This window comes from Phyllostomus discolor, chromosome 2, assembly GCF_004126475.2.
Source record: "Phyllostomus discolor isolate MPI-MPIP mPhyDis1 chromosome 2, mPhyDis1.pri.v3, whole genome shotgun sequence".
Taxonomy (NCBI): domain Eukaryota; kingdom Metazoa; phylum Chordata; class Mammalia; order Chiroptera; family Phyllostomidae; genus Phyllostomus; species Phyllostomus discolor.
Window position 1 is genome coordinate 211,550,991 of NC_040904.2, and position 20,189 is coordinate 211,571,179.

Here is a 20,189-nt window from a genome sequence, read left to right on the forward strand (position 1 = left end):
TTGTTAATAAAAGTGTGGCTTTTAACAGAAAGGTTAGTGATGGTCAGGTCTACCAAGTACTTAACTGTTCTGGGAAATGGCTCCCTGTTCTGGGCCCTGCACTGAGAACTCAAATGAGATACAGGTGTAAAAAAAAAATTTCTGTTTAGCCTAAAGGTAAGACTCGAGAACTGTAATCGTCTCTAGACATTTGAAAAACCATCCTGTGGAATAAGAACATTTATGGAATGCATTTCTATGCATTTGACATGGATTAACTCATAAAATTCTCAATCACTGAAATTATTATTATTCCATTTTCGGAGATAAGGAAAATGAAGCTCAGAAAAGTTAAGTAGCTTGCCTTGAGTCACTCAGCTGAAACATGGCAGACCCATGCAGTCTGCCTCGTGAACTAAACTCTTAACCAGTGTGCTGCTTGCCACTCAAGGAAAAGGGATTAAGTTGGTTGTCCTTGACACCAGCTAATTCTTTGGGTTCAGTGACAGGGCAGAGAAACTCAATCCAGGCCAGATAAAACATCTTAAATGATCAGTCCCAGTATGGGAGGGTGTCCTTTCTCTCTTCCTAGAGGTTCCTGCCACCTAGCTTAGCTCAGTCCCAAAAACCATGGAGAAGGAACCACCTGAGCCATTTGACCTTCTAGGCCCTTCTCTGCCTCTCTGTGACTCTGAGTATTTGGTGTGAAAGTCATGAGTTGAAACTCCGGTGACTCTTGTTTACAAGTTAATATTTTTTGTATTCATATAACAAAAATACTTTTAAGCGTGTTATTGTAGCTTTATGTAGTTTGGTATGTTTTGTCTCATGACACATTTTAAGTAATAATTTATCAGACAAAAATTATTGTCTTTAAAATTTTCTGGTCTTGCAGATATTTTCCTGATTGCCAAGTTCCATCGTTTCTGTTGTAGAAAGATTGGAAAGTCTAAGAAAAGAATTTTAAAACTTATACAATGTCACCTCTCAGATAACCATTGTTAACACTTTAGTGTATTTCTCCCAGTCATTTAATATATTTCATAAATATTTCTCAAGGAAAAACTTGGCTCTTGCTTTAGATCTATTAAGAGTGTTTTCACACAGAAAAAAATTATCTTGTAAAGTCTCACGGTTCTCTCTCTCTCTCTCTCTCTCTCTCTCTCTCTCTCTCTCTCTCTCTTTTTTTTTTGGCTAGGTTTCTGCCTCAATGCTCAAGCAGTTTCCCAACAGTGGCCTGAATCCAGGTCTTTTCAATGTGGGGCCCCAGTTATCTCCTCAACAAATCGCCATGCTGAGCCAGCTTCCACAGATTCCCCAGTTTCAGTTGGTAAGTAGCAGATTTTCCTCCCGTAGCGAAGAAGGTCATACATTTTTTCTTTTTCTTTAACTTGGTTTGCTTCATTTTGTGTGTGCTCAACTAGGGTGAATGTGACCACTAGACCAGGAGCTTAGTGGTACTTTCCTCATGGACACTTGACTCAACGACCTGTCTTTCAGTGCGCACACCATCTCAGTGTCCTCAGTGAGTCCGTCTTAGGAAACTTACTTAGGGCCTCTCTCTCTCTTTCCCATAGGCATGTCAGCTTCTCTTGCAGCAGCAGCAGCAGCAGCAGTTGTTACAGAACCAGAGAAAGATTTCTCAAGCTGTACGCCAGCAGCAAGAGCAGCAGGTACGTGATATTGGAAGGGTCCCTCTATGCTCTTTAATGAGGTGCATCTCTGCTTAACCTCTTTGACAACAAAAACAAATCATATGCAGTCATTTCCTGTGAAGTTCAGGATATTGGCTTATCATGTGTCCATTTTCTCTTGGGCCTCCTTGCTCCGACTGCCCCCCTCCAGCTGGCTCGTATGGTGAGTGCACTCCAGCAGCAGCAGCAACAGCAGCAGCAGCAGCAGCGGCAGCCCAGCATGAAGCATTCGCCATCTCATCCTGTTGGGCCCAAGCCACATCTGGACAACATGGTACCCAACACTCTGAATGTGGGGCTCCCAGACCTTCAAACCAAAGGGCCAATACCTGGATATGGTTCTGGTAAGTCGTTAGTAATGGAAACTACTTTTTTTCAGCCTATGGTCGGGGCTGGACCTACACTACCCTCTGTTTTCACAACAGCCATACAAAGTAGATAGTCTAATTCTCTGTCTTACAGATGAGGTATCTGAGTTAGCAACACACTAGTTTCAGTGGCTTTCAGAAGCTTACCACTCAATCAGTAAGTAGCAGAAACAGGACTCCAGTTTCTTTTTAAATTAATTTTAGAGACAGAGAGTGGAAGTGGGGAAGAGAGACATTTGTCGTTCCACTTATTTATGCATTGGCTGCTCTTTATACGTGCCCTGACTGGGGATCAAACCCACAACCTTCATGTATCAGGACAATGCTCTAACCAATGAGAGTCCACTTCCCCAGAACAAGGAATTTTCAAAAGGCAGTGTAAATGTCTGTACATGCTGTGAGTGCTGCACGTGCCTGAGGTTATAATCCATTAAAGTATGTACAAGTTGAAATGTTTAGCTCTACTGATAAAATTACCTTTTCTTGAAAAACTGGAGCACTACATTTAAAATTATAAGGCAAAATGATCAAAATCGTTCTGATTTGTAGTTCGTCTGATTTAAATAGAATTGGTACAAGTAAGGTTACACCTTTGACATTCATCAAGAATTTGTTGGCAGGCAAATCGTAGCTCTTTTCAGAACTGGGAACATGTTGTAAGCAGAATCCAATCAGTGAGGCAACAGTCATTTAAAAATAAAATGTAAAAATTAAAAAGATACTACACACCACAGCAGGTTTCTTCTCACACTGACATTTGGGTTTTATTTTGGTAAGGAAGATACTCTGTGCAAACTCAAAAACAAGAACTGGGGAGACTTGAAATCCATGCTCTTGGGTGACAGAGTGACCCTAGGCAAATGGCCCTGCTCTCTGCACTCAATTTGCATGAGGTACCCACTTCCTACTGGGATGTCCACATGCAGAGAAGAGCAAAGACTTCAAGGACTCATTGATCCAGGATAGTTTTAAGGAAGTTAATTTCCAGATTTTCAGCTTCCATCAACTATATTCTTTCTTTAAAATGGTTCACCTGATCCCTGGCGAGGTAGCTCAGTTGGTTGGATGGTCATCCATACACCAACAGGTTGCAGATTCAATTCCAGATCAGAGCACACACCTAGGTTGTGGGTTCAGTCCCCAGTCAGGGTATGTACGGGAGGCAACTAATTGATCTTTTTCTCTCTGTCTGTCTCCTTCCCTTCTTCTTTCTCTAAAATCAATTAAAAAACAAAACCCAAACATATCCTCAGCTGAGGATTAAAAAAAAAAGATCTACCTGAGAACTGACTTAAGTTCAATATAACCCCTCTTCCACTTGACTTAAAAAAAGGTAAACTCTCCACCATCTCCCATCTTACTAGGGCATGCTCACCTGGGTGTAGAATGCCAGGGTACCAGGCAAGGAGGAAGCCTCCCATAATGACTGATGAAGGTGTCATTACCTCCTGGGTTTCCCATCTTTTACCTTCTTCATCATGTTTTCTGTTAAGGATGAAGCTTGACGTAATAACCTGAGTATTTTGCTATGTGTTGTTCTGAATTAAGATACCATATGCAATGATAAAGAAGGGCAACTTAGCTTCTTCCATTTCTTTTTGTCAGAGTACACAGTTCTCAAAGTACAGTGCAGTCAGTCAGTTCAAAGCAAAGAGAACACCTGGAAGGCACAGGCAGCTTTAAATACATGGAAAGGCAGCTTCCATGTATTTAAATGCATATGGTTCTTTTCTTCAGCTCTTCTCAATACTCATCCTAGAGCAGGGCTGTCAAACTCATTTTCACCGGGGGGCCGCATCAGCCCCACAGTTGCCTTCAAGGGGCCAAATGTAATTTCAACTCCTTAACAGTTAAGGAAGGAGTAGTTGCATGTCTACAGTCCTAAAATTATTTCTGCCCTTTGAAGGGAACCACAAGGCTGATGTGGCCCCTGGTGAAAATGAGTTTGGTGCCCCTGTCCTAGAGCATGTTGTAGGTAGAAAGAAAAGCACCCTCAAACAGCTTGAGCATATAGGTTAGTGACACTTACTCCTAAAAAAACATGTTTTCACAATGCATGAGGTAAAGTTTGTGGATAAACTTTTACATGATTTCTTTTAGGCTGGGTATACATGAGCCAATTAATTGAATTGTTAAAGACCTAAAATCATGATGTATCTATTCCACTGACAGTCAGTCCTTACAACATCTTTAATATTTTTTATCTTCTATTAAAAGTAAAATTGCTCCGCAGACCGAAGGGTCACGGGTTCAATTCCTGATCAGGGCACATACCCAAGTTGCAGGTTTGACCCCCGGCTGGGACACGTATGAGAGGCAACCAGTCAATGTTGGGCTCTCACATCGATGATTTTTTCTCCCTCTCCTCCTCCCTTCCCCTCACTCTGAAAGCAATGAAAACGTCCTCAGGTGAAGATTTTTTTTTAAAAGCAAATTATATGTTAGCTTCAAATCTCTGTTAGCAGTATATATTATACCTTTATTATTTACTAAATATATAGGAAAATTTTATCATGATGTCTGGTTAGATTAATGGTGTTATTTACTAAAGAAATTTTTCATTTTTTGTACTCCTACTTCATAAGGAACTTATAAATTTAGTTATGTATCATAATCCAAATGAAGTAAGGAAAAAGAACATACTGACTTACTAACTTGTTTACATTTCATAACTTATTAAATAAAGGGCTAAATTTTTATTAGCCCTTTATCATATTAGTTGTAATCTGACCAGTTACAGCCTTCCTTACAAGATGCATTTTGTATTATTTTTCCTAATATATATTACCTCATTTTTTTCATTGAAAAATATATTTTGAAACTGAAAGTAAGTCTGATTTGACTGCCTGTTTTGAATAAACTAAATCTATAGTTATAAAAGTTTCAGGAAAATATATACATAGCTTATACAGATTAAATTTTTGTCAAGAAAGAATATATGGCAAAGATGTAACAAAATGAATAATATGTCAGTGTTTGTAATGCTGAGTGTATCAAACTCAAAAAGATACCTGTGGGTAAAAGAGTAGGAGGAATAAGTAAAAGTTCCTTGTTAATAAAGCCTCTTTTAGTATGTTTTCTCAAAATTAAAAAACTGAATGACTTCGATTGCTTAACTAATTCTTAATTGATTGTTTTTGTAAAATAGGTGGTTTTATAATTCTCTGCTTGTAGCAAAGTTGAAAAATATACTTCATTAAATTATCAGATGATAATGACATATCTAAAAGTTATGTTTTAGTATGTGTGTTATCAAACCTTGGGGAGAAGGGAATATACTCAAAAGAAGTTCAAAGAAATAAGAGATGTTACAACAAGACTCCTTCTTTTCCAATCTGCTTACTTATATAAGATTTCTTTGTGCTTTATGTCTACAGAAATTTGTAAAAATAGGCATACAGTAGCGTGAACTTGGTCTTATTTTAGTAATAAGTCATAGTCATTCACAGTAGCTGGACTAATTCACAGTCACTCATCTTACTAAAAAGTGCATTTCTGATAAAATCTCACTTTTTATGTTAAAATGTAACAAAATTTATAATATTTATGTGTGTTATAACCAGTGAGAAAGAGTTATGGATATTATAGATTATTAAAATAGCAGGAGAATTATTTGTATTTGTCCTGAATTATGAATGTGGCAATATCATGTACATGTGGACATGGATTAGAACTGTTGTGTTAAATGGTCAGTGTCAGTAATTTGTTGATTTTATAATTTATTCGTACTATAATTATTGCAAAAGCAGTAGTTTGTGTTTTAATTTACAACAAAAGGAGTAGCAGAAAATAAAGAATGACAAAGGGAGTGAAGGAGTGACCAGCTAAGGACAAGTTCATTTGAAAGTGTCCTCCAGGTGGTAAGCATTGAGCCTAGTGGCGTTGTTGAGTAGCTGATGGATTAAGGTGTGTGGAAGCAGGAGAAAGGACTGATGAGAGGCAAAGGGTTGTTTTTGTAAGAATGATAAGACAGGCGAAAGGAATATATTAGTGAAATGTGTCCCTGGAAAAGCAAGGGGCATGTTTTATCTCTATTTGTACCTCAGCTGCTAACACAGAACCTAGCACAATTAGGCTCTTTATAAATACTCATTAAACTGAACTAAATGATTTGTTTAGTTCAAATCAAATGATTTGTTTGATTTGAATTAAAGTGTTGGTAAGCTGGAGAATTACAGGGAGGCCACTTGGTGGACTGAGCAAGTTTGGTTTTAATAAAACAAAGTATAATGAAGTCATTGTTTTCCTGGGTTCAGAGGTATGGTAGTGCATAGACAGCCCAGAAGTCACAATTGATATGTTCCTCTGCTTTCTGGTAATGCAGCCACTAGAGCACAGTGCTCAAGAATCCCTCCTCTCCAGGTTTGTTGAGTGCATCCTAACGTCACGTCAGTTGCTACATGACATCGAGAAAGACAGAGTTCTGTACAACCTTGCACTGACTTTTTTCCTCCTATGGTTCTGGGTTTGTAGGATGAACCTTTGAAGGCAGTTTTATCTTCTGTTCTTCCTCTTACCCCTTTCATTTTTTTTCCTTGCCAAACCTTGTTAATTAATTATGGTGCTGCCATATTTTGGTGGCATGTGATCCCCAAGTTTCTAATGGGAACAATGCCCAACTTGCCTAAGATTCAAATGGACTCCTCAAACTCTTCCCTCTCCTAAGATAACTCTTACAAATTTTCTACACTTTGTGTGTCACAAAAGAACTCTAAACAGCTGAAATTTAATATCTTTAATTCCCTATGAGTTTTGGAGTAATTTTAGAGCAACTTGAAAGAGAATTAATGTGTAAGGAATGGTTCCTTTTCCTCGTACAACTCCCTACATGTTTTTTAATCTTCACCAGAACCCTGGATTATTTTCAAAAGCTCGTTCGCACTGACTGGAGGCACCTTTCAGGCAGCCTGGAGTCCAAAACCTCGCGCTGGTTTTTCCCGTCGGAGGCAGTGTTGCATTTGCCCGAGGAGCAGCGCACGTGGGCCATTACAGCTTAGGTCAGAGAGAGCCCTGGCTGCTTTTGACTTTCCTGCCCTCCGGTCTCATTTCAGCTCAGCTACATGGGACAAAAGAAGAAAATACCTGAAACCCTTTTTCTTTTAATTGTTTAATTTGAAATGTTTCCAGCTTATTCCAAGGATTTTTGCTCTCCACCCTTCAATCACCTAGACTAGTGAAGTCAGTTACACTGTGCATGAAGTGTTTTCTATAATTACAGCAACATTTTAAACACAGGTTAAGAAGGTATTAGAAATGACTTGAACTTGATTTATCATACATTTATAAAATCATCCTTGACGACTGGGAGAAGCACAGGGGAGAAACACATGACCTAGACCCTCAGCGGGATTTGGATAAATGGTACTTAGAGGCCAATAAGACACCAGCAGATGGTAGGAGTATAAAGCGGATTCAGCGTGGAGTCTGGAGTAAGACTGAGCTGCACACCTACAGTAAGAGTAGATTGGCCCTTGGCTCCGGCAGGCCACCTAAACATTAGCATGGTGGGAACCCTGCTTGCCTCTCCGGGTGGCCACGTTTACTATGGCTCTTAATGGTCTCTCTGGGTCTGCATTGTTCCTCCCCTTCCCTGTTTCATGTCTTTATTTTAATCCTCTATTTTATGACAATTGGTTTGAAAAAATATTAAGTACATTCTGATCCAGAGTGGATGGTAGACCTTGTGCAGCTCCATCAGTAAGCCTCTCACTTTGGCTTTCGCCTCTCAAGCCCTGTCCAGTGGGGAAACATTTACCGACCCAAACTCGTGCTGAGAGCCTGACACCTGCAGCTCCCCACAGGTTCACGGCAAAGTAAACTCTGGGCTTCTTACCGGTGACCTATTCAAGCTTCGGGGTCTTGATCACTACATGAAAACTTTCAAGTTGACCCCTCAGAGTCTATCCTGACCTTCATCTACCCCATTCTCACATTGCCAAGTTCCCTTTCTAAAATATAAAGTTAGTTACCTCCCTCTCACTCCCTCATTTTATCTCCTGCCCTAGAGAGGGGAAAGCCCAGACTCCTTTACCTGGTACATAAAGACCCTGTATGGCATGACTCTTCATTTCTCTCCCATGTCCTGCCACTCCGTCTCACTTCGTCCGTAGTTAGCCACGCTTTGGAGTCACATTGGGTTCTCATCATTCCTTAAATATGTCTTACTGTCATGAGTTAGAGCTTTGTTCTTGGTTTCCTTGACTGACTTGCATATCTCCCCTAGGCCCCAAATCAGAGCTTTTCCTCCCTCAGTACTCTCACCTCAACCTCAGAGCTGCTCTCCTTCCAAATTACGTTGATGTGTGGACACCTCCATCTCAGTTGGAGAACCACAGGTCCCAGCATTCTGTGTGTCACAGATGTTAGCTAAAGTAATAAGTGAGTAAGATGGTCTTAATTACATGGCAGTCATCACGACTCATATCTTAGTGGTCATTATGTTTTCAGCAAGCAAGAGCCAGATCAGCATTATGAATTAAAATATCTGTTTCTGAATGAGACTCCTTGTGAACTAGTCTTTAAGTTACAGATGAAGCTATTCATGGGTTCTGCCTCAGAACTCTTGGTTACTGATACCAGAAATTTATAGAAAGACATAAAATGTGGTTCTCTGTTTTAGGCTTCAGCTCTGGCGGCATGGACTATGGCATGGTTGGTGGGAAGGAGGCTGGAACTGAGTCTCGCTTTAAACAGTGGACCTCCATGATGGAGGGGTTGCCCTCTGTAGCCACACAGGAAGCCAATATGCACAAAAATGGTAAGAGCAAGCAAAGCATTATGAGTTGCAGCTCTTCTGACCTTCAGCAGGCCTTAAGTGTCCTGTAAAATTATTTTAAAACACGGATCTTTAGCTATTTCTTAGCATGTCTTTTGATTTTTTTCCCCCAAATCTTATGATCACCTATGAAAAAAGATTGTGTGTATTTCAAATTATAAGAAGCTTAAAATGCTAGTTCTAATTAAAGGGACCAGAATTCCCACCTGCAGCAGGATGGGATTGAGGGCGGTGGAAGTGAACTTGAGCGTCCGTTAGTGTGGAACCCTAACGAACTGGCTGAGAGAAGGGAATCAGCAAATGAGGTGTAAGAGGTCACAACAAATACCTATCGTACTGATTTTGAACGCTTCCAGCTCCAAAAGATGACTGATAGATCAATACATGAGATTAGAAATTTCCACAGAGTTTTCTAGTTCTTTATGAATTACAAGATCTGCTGGACAGCAATTGAGGTCATTCCAGGCTTTGATTGTCACTGTGGGTCAGCCCTTCATTTCCATAATTCTCTGTAAGAGCTTCTCCATTTCCCTATAAGACAAACAAAAGGTCTTGGAGTCTTCCTTCAGCCTTTGTTTCATTGTTTGTCTCAGTTGACAGTAATTCACTTGGACTCAACTGTATCTATGAGAACCAAGTATAAATAGGTGTGAAACTGCTCCCGCAGCTCCCTGGCGGGCCTCGACGCCATCAGTCTGAAGCCTTCCAGGGTTCCTTCATAAGCCACTCTTTTTTTTTTTTTTTTTTTTTAACTCCTCGCCTGAGGAGATATTTATCGATTTTAGGGGTGGGGGAGGGAAGCATTGATGTAAGAGAAACATTGATCGGTTGCCTCCCATACGAACCCCACCAGGGACCAAACCAACAACCTAGATATGTGCTGTGACTGGGAATTGAACTTGCAACCTTTTGCTGTAAAGGACAGTGCTCCAACCAACAGAATCACTCAGCCAGGGCTAGAAGCCACTCTTAAAAATGTACCCATCTGGAGGCTGCTGAAGTGGCCACTTGGAGCTCTCTGCCTGCTATCCCAAAGCATCATCATTTTGTGCCACAGAATAAAGAATGATTTACACATAGTATCGCATCTGTTTCTGAACTGAGTAATCCAAGCCCAACGTCTACAGCTTCGAGCACTGACACTGCCTCCTTCCCCAAAGACATGATAGGTGCATGACAGTAAACGCGAAACGGCATATGAGAGGACATCTCAAAAGTAAGAGTCACCTACCTCTTTAGAGCTTACAGAAATTTCCCCTATTTCCTTAGCAATCCCTGAGGGGATTCAGCTTCTCATGTTCTACTACTTCACTGTAATGTGCCCCTGAATCAGATTTCTTTCAGAGGCTCCAGAAAATCGGTGACCTCTTAACTGAGCACGGAGACAGTTTTGATGGTATTCCTGTTAGGCCAAACCAGACAGATTATTCTAATCAATATTTATACAAATATTTTAATATATTACCTTGGAAACAATTTTATCAGTACAATAAATAGGATCCTAACTAAGAATAGCTCAAGTGACACAATACAACATGTAAAACTTGATTGAGAAATAGGTGGAAGGGTATCTAACAGAGGCCAAAAAATTTTATTTAAAGCTCATTGTTTGCTTATGGGAATTTCAAGGTTTTAATTTCTTTTCTGCCTCGTGGCATATAAAATGCATAAAGGAGGCACTGACGAAACCGCTGAAATCCTCTTGGGAAAGCAGCTACAAAGGATTTGCTGTTCCTGTGTGGGGCCGTGGACCTCCGAGCTGCAGAGGCCACCGCTGGTCTTGTGCTGGCAGAGACCCGGCAGGAATTCCGTCTCATCGCTTTGGAATTTAAAGCAATTGCAGATGCTTTTCCCTCCATTTATATTGTCTCAGGTCATGAGTATACAAACTGTGGGGATAATGGTATGATTCATAGTTTATGAGAGTTTAGTTAGTTAACTTCTTAAGGCCATGGAATTTGGAACATTCGAGAATGAAAACAGTGCTGTGTGCATGACCGAGAAACTGAAAGGCTCAGAGAAGTGAGATGAATTGTTCATGATCATCCTGCGTACTCACTGTATCCTGGGTCTCGAGTGTGCCCTCCCATTGTGGTACTCTTTCCACTGCATAAACTTCAGAATACTGCATTTGTTTGAGTTTCTCTGAATGAAAGATTGACAAGGTCTGTTCACAGGAGTCCTTTCCAAGTTTGAATTAATTTCCTCTTTCTCTTTTGTCAGGCGCTATAGTGGCCCCTGGGAAGACCCGAGGAGGGTCACCATACAACCAGTTTGATATAATCCCAGGTGACACACTGGGTGGCCATACGGGTCCTGCTGGTGATAGCTGGTTACCTGCCAAATCTCCACCAACAAATAAAATCGGAAGTAAATCCAGCAATGCCAGTTGGCCTCCAGGTATTGTCCAGGAAGTGTGTTTTCTGGGGTATCATTTTGTTTTTTGGGTGGTTTTTTTTTTTTTAGGTTCTGAACAGATTGTTTTTGCCACCTACTTTACTAAGACACCCACTTTCATTTTTTCATTCAGTAATTGCCTGATAAAAGCAAGGCATGTGCTATGCTGTGGGAAGATAGAAAATTTTCATTACATAAGGTCTCTGCTCTATAGCATTCAGTAAGGAAAATAAGGTGTTGGCACTGATCGCTGACCAGGTAAATTACTGTATGGTAAATACTGCATGGACTTGGATAAGCTGAAGAAGTCAGAGGAAGGGAATGTGAAGATAAAAGAAGGTACAATTGCAGCCAGGACTTGGCATGCATCCACCATAGCATGGATGCCTTATACCCTGGGTTCTTCTGAAATGTCTATTGAATTGATTTGTTTAATTTTTGAAGGAGGTATTTATTACCAGTTAGGTTATAGGTTTGCAGTAGTGAATACAATGAGAAAATTCGTTGCTTTTTTCTCTGTTTTGATACAGATAACCTATTTTCAGTGTACAAAAAAAATTTAGTATAGTAAAGATAAAAGTTAAAAATTTGGTATGTCCTTCTAAACCTCTCTTTATACAGTCATATTTGATGGGAACATGTCGAGTTTCATTCTATGAGCACACTCATAACACCTGTTGTTGATACATTATGCATCTTACTTGTCCTGACCATGATTAGAAAAGTAAATTTAGTAGTACTATCACATAACTTTGTTTTTCTTTATTAAACACTTTATTTATTTTAGAGAGAGGGGAAGGGAGAGAGAAAGAGAGGGAAAGAAACATCAGCATGTGGTTGCCTCTCATGTACCCCAGTCAGGGACCTGACCCACAACCCAGGCATGTACCCTGACTGGGAATTGAACCAGTGACCCTTTGATTCATAGGCTCCATAGCTTTAAATATGATTTAAATTAACCAATAAAAAATTGTAGACAGTCCTAGCTGATGTGGCTCAATAGACTGAGTGCCAGGTTGATGATTCTCTCCCTCTCTTTCTCCCTCCCTTCCCCTCTCTCTAAAATAAGTAAATAAAGTATTTTTTAAAAATCATAAACACTTATTTATAAATATTCCAGGCTTTCTCATTAGCCAAATTATTCCTGCCAGTTAACCCTGCACATTCCATACAATAGTGGTCACTTGCATTGGGTTTCCTTGTGTGTCAGGGCCAATTTCCTGCAAGTTAAATGGGAGAAGTTATGGATCTCCAACCTAGATTTTCTCCCAGCTCTTGTCCTAGATGGCTGACCAGGTCTCATGAGCACCAGACTACTTAACCCTGCCTCCCTGCCCTCGAGACCGAGTTTCCCTGGGAGCAGGAAGAGCAGGTTCTGGGGCCAGGCACCAATGAGCCCTGGCATCAAGTTCACAGCCGTAGAGAGACAGGGGAGGGCTGACGTGTTGTGGTAACACAAAGGTGCTGCTGGCAGAGTATATGTTCAGGCTGACTTTTTTTACAAATTCATTATGAAAATCTAAAATTAAAGACTTCTTACAGATCCATTTCTTATCAAAAGTAACTATTTTACCATTTTTTGAACAAATTCTTACCTCCCATACTTTTTCTTCTTTTCTCAGAATTCCAACCAGGAGTGCCATGGAAAGGTATCCAAAACATTGACCCTGAATCTGATCCCTATGTCACCCCAGGAAGTGTGCTGGGGGGTACAGCCACATCTCCTATTGTAGATACTGACCACCAACTTCTGCGGGATAACACCACAGGTGAATAAGTCACACATCCCTTGCGTATATGGACTTGCTGTTATCAAGTAATTTAACCAGAAAATAAGAACATAAAGCTTTTCACATTTATTTTTTAAATATATTGTGTTCTCCCTTCTATTGAAAGTTAAATAAAATACGTACTTAAAGGTTCCACTTATTACACTGACATTTATCTGCAATATTTTTATCTCATTTTTCATCTGCCACTCAAAGGGTCTAATTCTTCCCTCAACACCTCGCTGCCTTCACCTGGTGCCTGGCCCTACAGTGCCTCTGACAACTCCTTTTCCAACGTTCATAGCACTTCAGGTAGGAGTGTGACCTGTTTTTTCCTTTTGGTTAGCCCTTTTCAGATTCCCTTTTACAGAGGAAATTGGTATTTATTTCTTTAAAAATACTTTTGGAGACGTGACTCCTGTGTCGGCCATGTCCTCCAGGAGCTTCTGGTCTCCAAGAGGCGAGCTGAGACACGTACAGCTTTAGGACAAGGCATAGGGTGACATAATTGCAGGGAGTCGTGGGTCTTGTGAGGGCAGAGATCATATCCTGATGACCCAAGCGCTTTCCTCTTAACCAGTCTGCCAAGGGAATCCAGGACCGTGGGAAGAGCCAGTGAAGTCCAGGTTGTTATTCTTAAGGCTTTTCTCTAAAACTCCTTCCATTTACAAAAGGCTAAGGTGAGATGGCCAGAGGGAAAAAAGAGGACCTTGATTAATTGTACCTACATTTGTTGAGTTCCTTACTGTTTTGTTGTGTTGTTTTGAGGGGTTTGGGGAGGAAGACAAGAGGGAATGGAAAAGTTAATGGGTGTAATAGAGCCTTTGAAGTCTCTGAACACAAGGCCTTACAGATTGGTAAACAAATCATTAGTAATTGGCACTTTGGTCTTGCAAAAGTTGGATCTTAAGCCATTAAAGTCATTAAGGTTTCTGTTCTTTGTCTAGCAAAAGTAAATAAAACAAATCCTTAGCTACCTACTAAGACACTGCAGGTTAATAGCCTTACAAATTGTCTTCTATTTTTTCTTTCCACCTGTGAGTCATATCAAGAGTAATGATAATCTATCATTTATTGAAAGCTCCCGTAAACCAGGTAGCATGCCAAGCACTTCGGCATGAATTTCTTTTCTTTTTTTTTTTAATTTTTTAATTTTTCAATTTTTCCACATGTTTTTAATGTTGTTCATGTACCGTTGTCTCCATTTACTCCGCACCACCTCCTCCCACCCCAGCCATCCCTGCTTCCCACCCTTGATCCTGCCCCCCTTTGGCTTTGTGCATGTGTCCTCAATCAGCATGAATTCTTATCGTACCTGCACCAGAGTCTTTGGGGAGGTCCCGGTGTTGTCTCCACTTTGTAGGTGAAACTGAGGTCCACTGGGCTGATACAGTTTGCCTCAGGTCTGAGTGAGTGTGCAAAGGAGCCAGCTCAGTATTTCCTATTTCTAACCACTACCCTGAGATTGTACATTTATAGGACTTCCTCCTTTACATGTGAAACTCACTGTTACCTCTTTCATTCCTGTAAACTGCCCGTATCTCAGGTTGACCTGTTTTATCTTTTGTCTACAGTTCGACATTCGCCTGAGAGGTGACTCAACAGTTGCCCTAAATATGTCTAAAACCGAACACATATTTTCCCACTTCCAAAATCATCTTTCCTTTTAACTAAACTAGGTATTTTTCTCAGTGATGCTCCCGTGTGTCACTAAGTCACAAAATCTCAGTATTTTTTTGCTCTTTATTTTCCCCTTGCTCCAAGTGGTGTAGTCTGCCATCATTTCTCTTACCTGTGTCTTCTGTTCTATCCAGGTTTTCGACCCTACTTTAAACACTGCGTGCTGAATCTCCTGTCAGATTTCCTGACAGTATTTTAATCAGTCCCCAGGCTGCCTGTACAGCCTCCTTTTACCTCTCTGCCCCTGGGAAATGTTGTTCAACCAGAATTGAGGGGAAACATTTGGTACAGAAAGTGTTTAAATTGAACTTGGTTTATATTTTCCAGGCTTTCTGAGTCCACTTATTTATGTAAATCCTTCCAGATCTGTCTTTACAAAGCTTTTGCTGATAGCCCAGCCTTGTCTTTCTCCTCTGGGTATTGAACATACATGATCTTGCCTGGGGTTACCAGTTATGTTGCTCATCCGTTCCTTCCCATCTGAACTTGAAGTTACTGAGAATAACTGTTTATATTACCCACACACTGATGTAGCCCCTTAAAGCATGATAAGCCTTTATTGAATATTTTGGTACTGTGTTTTAAAAATCTGTCTGAATATTGATATCTAATATTCTGGATCGAGAAAAGTGTCGTTTTCTAATACACTTTTCAGTAAGTTGGTAAGTATTTATAGAACACCCACTCAGTTTCACATTGTTCTCAATAAGACTAATGGCTTCAGGAGTACTTGCCTTGAATTAATCTTCCCTTTCAGGTTGTATTTTGCTAAGGAAGCAGAGATTTAGTTACTTTATTAAATCTTTAGTCCATTTGTTAATTTGTCAGTTCTGAGTAGTAGTCATTGAAAATTTTATATTTAATAAGCTCAAAGAACAATATTATTTTGTATGCTGCTTTGAAATATGCACTTACTATTTTTAGAATTTAAATGTGTGTGTATATATTTAACATTTATGTATATTTGGTGACAAGTGACTGTGTCTAATTAACCTTATTCCTTCTTCAATATTCTTATAGCAAAGTTCCCTGATTATAAATCAACATGGTCCCCAGATCCCATAGGACACAACCCCACTCATCTCTCCAACAAGATGTGGAAAAACCATATTTCCTCAAGGAACACTACACCGCTGCCCCGCCCACCTCCTGGTCTGACTAACCCCAAACCATCATCTCCCTGGAGCAGCACAGCACCCCGATCAGTCAGGGGGTGGGGGACACAGGACTCGCGGCTTGCCACAGGTGAGGATGATCTGCCTAAAGGAGCACCATCGTTCAAACACAAGGGTCTGATGTTAGTACAGATGGTAAAGACATGATAAAGTCTTCGGAAGAGAGAAAACTACATTTTCTGTCCTGGTCAGTGTAAAGCAGAGGGGCCCAAGAGCTCCCAGGGTGCTGATGGAGTAAGATGACAAATGGCAGAGTGTGAGAGCACTAGGAGGAAAGTGCTGTAGAGAAGGCATGCGAGTGTGTGGGGATCTGGGTCTGGGAGAAGAGAGCTGGCTATCCAGTGACAAGGTAAGAGTCAGAGTGAGGGGGGAAAAGAATGATTTGTGAAAGGAGAGAAGCAGCATGTACACTGTATGAAAATGTTTCTCACTCTTGCCTCTTTTTAAATTGTTTGATGGCTCTTCCTAATCTTTTGTCTGGTTGCTTACAGCTTCTACCTGGAGTGATGGTGGTTCAGTTCGTCCTAGTTACTGGCTGGTCCTTCACAATCTCACTCCACAGGTAATCGTGCTTTCTTGTGATCTTCTAGATAAGACTTAATTGTGTTAAGGGAGAGAAACTGGGAACTGTGGGCAGATATGAAAGCTTGTTTATTTTCTGGTCACTGCAAAGAGGTCCAGCCTGCAAGGGTGGGTCTCCCCACTCAAGGCCCGAAGCCTACTGCTGAATGGGGGATGTTGGCCACTCAGCTTCATGCCTTCCTTTGTGGTGATGTTAATGTATGTGGTTTATAAGATAGTAAGAGTGCAGCGGTATTATCTGGTGAGTTCTGTTAGCAGAGACAACTTGTGTAGATCTGCCTGTCAGAATCTGGAACTCAGTGGGAAATGGATGTTTAAGTGCTTTAATCACACACACACAAATGTTACCTATTTTTGTGTTAGGTATCCAAGACTTGAGGCTCAATATTAACTGTTTTTCTGCTTCAAAAACAATCACCCATCTATCTTTGCAGAAGTGATGTGTCTGTCTCACAGCTTAAATGTCGAATGTCCCATGGGTACTTCTGATGTTTTCTCTGTTAACCCTCTTTTCTGTAGATGGCATTACTGATTTCCATCATCAGAACATGCCCTCTGGGTGGTTTGTACTATGGTGGGACTTCATTTGTACCAAAGCACCCTCCCCTTCACATTGGTTGTTGACAGCTGAAGTATTTGCTGCAGCAGCATCTTGAACATTCAAGTGAAGTTAAATGAACCCATTGAAACTTAGCCCATAACCTTCATTTGGACTTGACAGTACAACCTTTACAACACTTTGTTAAATGGGGTCAGTTATGCCCCCCTGCCTTTGACACACAGAATGATTAGCCTAGCGTTTAATTGATAAACAGATTTGTGTACACTTTACTAGGCTAGCACTTTCCAGAGTGGTTCCCATGGGATGTTAATAGGTGTCTGGCCTAATATGCTTGGATTATGTACTTGATTAAATAAAATTAAGCAGGTTTCTTCACTGTGAGACATCTTGGATTCTTTAATATGCCACATGTACTCTGTGGGGAAATACAGCTTCTCCTAAATTTATTTGCCCTGTGAACCCATATGTAGGGGGTATAACCAGGGCTTATATTTCATAGAACATGTTGAGGAAGGCAGTTTCCTAAATATGGTTTAACATGAGGAAGAGTCTGAATTGGCTTTTAATCCCTGTATGTACAATAACTCAGCTAAAAGCCCAAGGTTATTTAAGTAATAGTTAATTGAAACATGAAGATTTTACATAACCATCCTCAAAACTGTATCTGCCTCATTATTTCTAAATAGTCACATGGTGTAGTGGTGTAATGTGGTTAGGATGAGATAGGGGGTACACGGTGTTAAAATGAGCCTGGGCAAGTTAACCAGCTGTTCACTTCTGTTTTAGAACATGAAAAATAGTAAGGACACCTGTATATGTATATAAAATGAATATAGGGGTTGGCTGTGTTTGTATTAGAAAGACTTGATTAATTTCAAAAGAAAAGCAACACTACCTAATAGCAGACTAATCTCAGTTGTACCTTATAAGGAAGTTACAAGGTCAGATCTTTGGTACCTGGATAAATTTACTTTTTATCACCTAAAATTTGTTTGGAAGACATCTATCCTGACAAGTCACTAGTGGCATACACTGGTATGCTTCTGTAGTCCGACGTCACTTTAAAAACAACACTGAGCTGTTTCTCCAATCATTTTCTATAAAGAACTGTGGTGAAACTGCCAGTTTTTTCCTGCGGGGTCTCCATGGTGAAACCACAGAATGTTTCCACTGCTGCTGCCAGTAGCACAGCTTCTGAAGGCTATTCCAACAGTCATCTGTTTCACTTCCAAAGAAATGAACTGAAATGTTGGACTAAGCAGCTTAAATAAATGTAGTTAAGATTTTGATACAAATAAATTAATTAGAGTGAATAAATAGATTTGTTCATTTGAGTCATAGGTGAGGGCAGTTATCCCCAATCACTGGACATCTTAGTGGTGAGAATTTGACTAAGGTGAGTGACTACAGCCATTGGTCCCATTGGCTGCAGGCAGCAGAGAACAGAGAAGTGGGAAGAAATATTCTGATTTTTTTTTCCTTTAAGATTTTATTTATTTATTTGAGACAGGGGAACATCAGGAGGGAGGGAAACATCAATGCGTGGTTGCCTCTTGTGCGCCCCCTAGTGGGGACCTGACCTGGCCAGCAACCCAGGCATGTGCCCTGCATGGGAATCAAACCAGTGATCCTTTGGTTTGCAGGCTGGCACTCAGTCCACTGAGCCACACCATCCAGGGCAAAATACTCTGGTCTTGAGATGGCCAGGGTAGGAGTAAAAGGACACAGAATAGTCTGTGAGCTGGGGCAGCAGTCAACACTCTATCATCAGATGGTTAGCTGTGCTTTGCTTGTTTGTGGCTTTTCTCTCTTTGTGCAATTTTTAACTTGGGAGGTGTAAGAATACATTAGTAATGATGCTGAGAACTTTGCATGTTTTCTTAAACTCTTATTTGGGTACTAGCTTACTTCCACTTTTTAAACCTCTACAAATTACCTTACGTTCACTTGTTTGCCTCTTAAAAATATATAGGTCCTTGTTTGCCTCTTAAAAAATATAGACCACAGGTTAAATCATACGGTTTTGTTTTGAGCTGCATTTGTGCAAACTTTTTTATTTGCAAAATGGGCACATTCGATCTCAAGCCAATGCTTTGACTATCTTTAAATTTCCCTTTAAGACCTGTATATTCAGTGCATTCTCCTTGCTTTGAGTTCTTCATTTATCCCTCTAAGACTTATTTAGTGCTGACACTGTGCTATATTATTTATAAACCAGAAACCCTTCTTTCGTCATATGTAAGAAAGGTCACTTGACTTTCTTTCACACCCCACTTCTAGTTTTTATCTCACAAATGCCTTACTCCTTAGATTGATGGGTCAACCTTGAGAACCATCTGCATGCAGCATGGCCCACTGCTGACATTCCATCTGAACCTAACCCAGGGCACCGCCCTGATCCGATACAGCACCAAACAGGAGGCGGCCAAGGCCCAAACTGCACTGCACATGTGAGTATCCATCCTGTGCTCACTGAGACAAACATGCATGAAGATGCACATGTGAGTATTCTAGCACGTGCTTAATTAAACAAAGATGCATGAGAACAGGCCCAAAATGCCATCATCACATAAGCATTTGTTTGGTACTAAGGTGGCTGATCTTTATCTGCCTAAGCATGATTGTCCTGTGTCTATCCTAGGCCAATAATCAGAATTCTACAAGTAAAGAATTTGTGAGGTAGTGAGTAAATTTTTAAGTACCATAAAACAAAGCCAATATTTATGAAAATGTGAAAGCATAATTACTGTCACTTTTTATAATAGTATCTAACTGCTTACTTTGGCTTCTTTGTGGGTGATGATGAAATATTGTGGCCTTGGTAGATAGCAGGAGTTTTGCATGAAGTAGGTGGGATTGGGTCAGACTCTGGCCATACCCCTCCCTGCTGCTCTCAAACTGGTGGACAGGAAAGACCTGACTCCCTGTGGCTGCAGCTGCCACCGTAAAAAGCTATACACAGAACAAGCAAGTGATGGTGAGGCTCAGGCAGTGAGCCCGCCCCTGAGACAGAGCAGCATTTCCAGGTGTCTGAAGCTGGGTCACCTTGCTGCTTGATGAGTGATTTTCGTACTTTCCACGGGGAAAAGGAAAAAAGATGACATTATTCGTGACATACATATTTCACATACCAGTTGATATCGACCTATAGTATCCTGCAGTAGTCTTTGGATATCTGCTTTATTGCTCTAGATCAGTACCTGGCAGC

The 20,189-nt window shown here is 40.6% G+C and overlaps 1 protein-coding gene across 3 annotated transcripts in view; it reads left to right on the forward strand.

The window, feature by feature from the left end:
- The window catches only part of TNRC6B (trinucleotide repeat containing adaptor 6B), a 72,889-nt gene that overhangs the window by 40,245 nt on the left and 12,455 nt on the right, over positions 1-20,189 (forward strand). For 2 of the 3 annotated variants that reach the window (XM_036019653.1, XM_036019652.1), the window contains 10 exons: positions 1,178-1,309; positions 1,557-1,652; positions 1,825-2,017; positions 8,661-8,798; positions 11,040-11,216; positions 12,836-12,982; positions 13,199-13,294; positions 15,683-15,907; positions 16,329-16,399; positions 19,292-19,431. In XM_036019653.1, coding sequence (XP_035875546.1) covers positions 1,178-1,309; positions 1,557-1,652; positions 1,825-2,017; positions 8,661-8,798; positions 11,040-11,216; positions 12,836-12,982; positions 13,199-13,294; positions 15,683-15,907; positions 16,329-16,399; positions 19,292-19,431 — 1,415 coding nt within the window. The remainder of the gene's footprint in view (positions 1-1,177; positions 1,310-1,556; positions 1,653-1,824; positions 2,018-8,660; positions 8,799-11,039; positions 11,217-12,835; positions 12,983-13,198; positions 13,295-15,682; positions 15,908-16,328; positions 16,400-19,291; positions 19,432-20,189) is intronic. The other variant, XM_036019654.1, reaches the window with a different exon arrangement.